Raw genomic sequence first — 5,000 nt, 5'->3', positions numbered from 1 at the left:
CTCTGGAAGATCTTCCTCATCGTCCAGCTCGGCCAATAGGGTGTTAGCACGGCAGCTATCCAGGAAGTCTGCAAGGGAGTTAATAGAAAGGGCACATAATGATGGTTAAATGGCTCTGACTTGCTGTGTTTGATGTATATATTGGTTGCGTTCCGAATCGCATACTTTCTACTATATAGTTTGGTAGAAAAAAGATTTAGGATGTCCCGATTCCTGTGGCCAGATTTAGGATGGTTAGAAGTACCCGGATGTCCTACTTCATCCGGCCAAGATTGTTAGTGTTGAAAAGTGCATCCTATTTGGGCGATTCTGACCCACAATCCAGTGCGCACGTGAAGTGACGTAACATCGACGAAGCCTCCGTATGAAAACAAACGGGGATGCGACGGATATAAAAGCAAGAGGCAAGATCAAGGCGCAATGTTATGATGAAATAAGAGAGAAAAGTATGTCCCAATAGTATGCCTACTGCATCCTAACTAGATTCTTTTTATCGTCGGATGTAGTATGTAGAATAGAAAAAAGAAAGAGTATGCGATTCGGAACGCAACCCTTGTCTACCAAAATATGTTCTATCTATCTGGGAATTCTCAACATTGAGTATATATGTCACTCATTTTGCAAAACAAGCTACCTTTCAAGTTGTGAGTTTACTGTTTTTGCTGTTATGTTTTTGTTGTAAAATAATTTTTTTTTTAAATAAAGTATTCAAAAAAACTAATAAAAGCTAAATTGTTTAGATTATTAATTAATATGATATATTAGTCTATTAGTCTGTTAACTGATGTTAGAAGAGTTAGGCAGTTAGTTTAAGTTAGTTAAGGAAGGCTGTGTGTGTGTGTGTGTGTGTGTGTGTGTGTGTGTGTGTGTGTTTCTATTCGTGTCTATGTGAGTGAGTGAATATAAATATGTGTTTTACTGCGTGTGTGTGTGTGCATGTCTGTCTATGTGTGTGTGTGAATGTGCATGTAATTGATTGTCTATGTACAGTGTGTGTGTGTTTATTTGTCACCCACCATATAGTGAGAATTCCGCCCCCTAACCAGAGTGAGTGAGTATCTGTCTGTGCTTGTGTATGTGTGAGTGAGTGAGGTTGTGTGTGTGTGTGTGTGTCTATGTGTGCATGTTTTACTGTCTGTATATGTCTCTGTCTGTGCATGCTATTGATTGTGTGTGTGTGTGTGTGTCTCTGTGTGTGTGAATGTGCATGTAATTGATTGTCTATGTACAGTATGTGTGTGTGTATGTCCATGTAATTGATTGTCTATGTACAGTATGTGTGTGTGTATGTCCATGTAATTGATTGTCTATGTACAGTATGTGTGTGTGTGTGTGTGTGTGAATGTGCATGCTATTGATTGTGTGTGTGTGTGTCTCTGTGTGTGTGAATGTGCATGTAATTGATTGTCTATACAGTATGTGTGTGTGTATGTCCATGTAATTGATTGTGTATGTACAGTATGTGTGTGTGTATGTCCATGTAATTGATTGTGTATGTACAGTATGTGTGTGTATGTCCATGTAATTGATTGTCTATGTACAATATGTGTGTGTGTGTGTGTGTGTGTGTGTGTGTGTGTCTGTCTATGTGTGTGTGTGCGTGTGCATGTAATTGATTGTCTATGTACAGTATGTGTGTGTGTATGTCCATGTAATTGATTGTCTATGTACAGTATGTGTGTGTATTTGTCACCCACCATATAGTGAGAATTCGGCCTCTTGTCCCGTGTCACTCTCGCTGGACGTCGATGTCAAACTGGTCGTCAGGGTGTTACTAAGCAACTGTCCGACTGACAGGCCGGTGGTCGCCGTGGCTACGTTGTTGCTGCTCGTCACTATGGAGGTCGACATGGTAACGGTCGATGTGGTGCCGGTGGACGTCAGGTTAGGGAAACTCTGAGCGCCCATTAAAGGAGAGGCTGGAAAGACACATAGACGAGAACACACACACACACACACACACACACACACACACAGGGAGGGAGAGACAGGGAGGGAGGGAGAGAGGGAGGGAGGGGGGGAGGGAGAGAGAAAGAGAGAGAGACAGTGGGGGAGAGAGAGAGAGAGAGAGAGAGGGGGAGAGAGAGAGAGAGGGAGAGAAAGAGAGGTAGGGAGGGAAGGAGAGAGAGAAGGAGAGAGGGGGGAGAGGAGGGAGAGGTAGGGAGAGAGAGAGAGAGACAGGGAGAGGGAGGGAAGGAGGGAGGGAGGGAAGGAGGGAGAGAGAGAGAGGGAGGGGGAGAGAGGAGGGAGAGAGAGGGAGGGAGAGACAGACAGAGGGAGACACACACACGGACAAACGACAAACAAAGGGCGATTAGTTTGTCAGAAATTAATTAATTTACAGGCAGGTGAAACTCGTTAAGGGCTGCTGATTAGAGCTATACAATTAATTGTAAAAAAAATCTATCCAACTTGTGCCCAATATAACTGATGTAGTTCTCTTACAGTGTATTTTTAGTGTGTGTGTGTGTGACTGTGTGTCTCTGTCTCTGCATGTGTGTCTGTCTGTGTGTGTGCATGTGTCTGTCTGTCTCTCTGTGTGTCTGTCTGTCTGTCTGTCTATGTGTGCATGTGTCTGTCTGTCTGTCTATGTGTGCATGTGTCTGTCTGTCTCTCTGTATGTCTGTCTGTCTATGTGTGCATGTGTCTGTCTGTCTCTCTGTATGTCTGTCTGTCTATGTGTGCATGTGTCTGTCTGTCTCTCTGTGTGTCTGTCTCTCTGTGTGCGTCTGTGTGTCTGTCTCTCTGTGTGTCTGTCTGTCTGTGTGTGTGTGTGTGTCTGTGTGTGTGTCTGTGCGTTTGTCTGTGTCTCTGCATGTGTGTCTGTCTGTCTGTCTGCATATGTGCGTCTGTCTGTGTGTCTGTCTATCTGTGTGTCTGTCTGTCTGTCTGTCTGTCTGTCTGTCTGTCTGTCTGTCTCTCTCTCTGTCTGCCTGTCTGTCTCTCTCTCTGTCTGTCTCTCTGTCTGTCTGCGCTGTACTCACTTGCGGTGCTCATCACGTTCCTCCCCAGCGTGTTGGTGTTGTTGTCGCTGCTGCTTCGGCTCAGGTTCATGTTGTTGGTCGCGTTGGTCCGTGACATATTCGGCGCGCGGCGTACGAACGACTCCATCAAGCTAGCTTCCCTGGACGACAGGTTAGGCACGCTAGCACTGGAGCTCATGGGGGCGCCCGCGGCTAGCAACGAGCTAACCGATAGCCTAGCGTTAGCCGTGGAACACAGGGGCCTCTGGGTTGGATTGTTGTCTTTGCTCGAGGACTCCGAAACAGAGCTAACGTCCGGCGAGCTAACGCTAACTAGCCCCATTGAGATAGCGGTAGCCGGGTCCAAGTCTTTGTTATTGTCGGAGGCCGCGTTAGCCGCCGCGGTGTTGTCCGTGTTGTTTGTGTTGTTGGTGATCGTTCCGGAGCTCGAGGCGGAGTTGGAATTATTAGACCCGCCTTCAAACGACGAGGAGAGGACCACGATTGGTTCGTTCGAGTGTCTGTCATCGGAGCCCAGGCCGCCGAGTCCGGTTATCCCCGAGTCCAGTAGCAATCCCTCGGCCCGGCGTTCTAGCCTCAGCCCGCACGCTCCGGCTAGCCCGATGGACGAGCTAAGGCTAATGTCGGAAGAGGACGCTACGCTACAAACCGAGCTGCTGCTACCTTTCCGGCTGGAGGAGCTAGCGCCGCACAGGCTCGAAGACGTCGCGGCCCCACTCAAGCCCTTGTTGTCTGGGCAGTTGTTTTTCACCAGGCTGCTCCAGGATTGCGACGTGGAGGAGGACGAGCTTGAAGATGTTGTGTTGGTTGTGTTGGTAGTAATGGATGCCATAGTCGAGGGTCCGCTCCCCACCACAGAAGAAGAGGAAGCCAGGCCTAAAACAGTGGAGGAGATAGGTTGTTTGGGTGCGGTAGCTGTGGTTGATGGTGTTGTTGTTGAAGTAGTGGCAGACTCGGGGTCGAAACCCGGGGCTAGCTTGAGGTCAAATTTCCCTTCGGCGCCCATACGGTAAGAGTTAGAACCGCCAGAATCCCAGGTTACGTCAATCCAGCCTGGATAGGGGCAGACAGATAAGGAAGAGACACGCAAACGGATGGATGTCAGAGAAACCCAGAGGCAGAGAGAGAGAGGGAGGGGGGGAGGAGAGAGAGAGAGGGAGGGGGAGAGAGAGGGAGAGAGGGGAGAGGGGAGAGAGGGGAGAGGGGAGAGAGAGAGAGGGGGGGAGGAGAGGGAGGTAGGGAGAGAGAGGGAGGAAGAGAGGGAAAGCAGGAGAAAGATTTTTTTTTAGAAGGGATTTTTTTTGAGAGACGGAGGTAAAGAGAGAGACGGAGGTAAAGAGAGAGAGAGAGAGAGAGAGAGAGAGAGAGAGAGGAGTGAAAGAGAGGGAGACAGAGACAGAGAGAGAGGAACAGAGTGATATAGATAGAATATAGATTTTTGGAGAGATTTGTTTTATGGAGGTAGAGAGAGAGGGAAAGGGAGATAGAGGGGAGAGATAGGAGTGAAAGAGAGATGGGAGAGAAAGAGTGATATAGATTTTTTTTCCGAGATATTTGTTTTTTGAAGAGGTACAGAGAGAGAGGGAGGGAGAGAGGGAGAGAAAGAGAGGGACGGGGTTAGGGAGATAGAGAGAGAGGGATGGGGTTAGGGAGATAGAGAGAGGGAGGTAGGGATAGAGAGGGAGAAAGAGAGGGTGAGAGAGAGGTAGACAAACAGCAGAGAAGCAGCTTACAGTCAGAGCAGCTCCACATTGCTCCACACTGGACCAGATCCATAAATACTTTAAAATCACAATTAAAACTTGTTTTTAAATGTGTCTAAATGTGAAAAACACAATAAGAAAAGTCAAGAGATGTAGTTCATCTAAAAGCTCAATTTCTCTTTAGCAGAGTTTTGTATGGAAGTAAATGAGTGTCATCGGATTTTGAAAATAAAAAGCCGTTGAATTTTAAGCACTGAATATTTATGCATTGAAATAACGTATCTGAATTTTTTTGCCTCTGAATTTAACTAAT

General features: G+C 47.0%; 1 protein-coding gene across 1 annotated transcript in view; it reads right to left on the bottom strand.

Moving 5' to 3' along the window:
- Window positions 1–4,037, bottom strand: part of LOC307270430 (E3 ubiquitin-protein ligase HECTD1-like) — a gene marked incomplete at its 5' end in the record, with an annotated part of 21,817 nt that extends 17,780 nt beyond the window's left edge. Inside the window, 3 exons of the mRNA XM_080054310.1 lie at window positions 1–68; window positions 1,698–1,919; window positions 2,985–4,037. The exon at window positions 1–68 is cut by the window's left edge and continues 66 nt beyond it. Coding sequence (XP_079910436.1) covers window positions 1–68; window positions 1,698–1,919; window positions 2,985–4,037 — 1,343 coding nt within the window. The remainder of the gene's footprint in view (window positions 69–1,697; window positions 1,920–2,984) is intronic.
- Window positions 4,038–5,000: the final 963 nt, after the last annotated feature.

The sequence above is a fragment of the Ammodytes marinus genome (genome assembly GCF_949987685.1).
Source record: "Ammodytes marinus genome assembly, contig: scaffold_168, whole genome shotgun sequence".
Lineage (NCBI taxonomy): Eukaryota > Metazoa > Chordata > Actinopteri > Uranoscopiformes > Ammodytidae > Ammodytes > Ammodytes marinus.
This window is presented reverse-complemented; position numbering and strand designations above follow the sequence as displayed.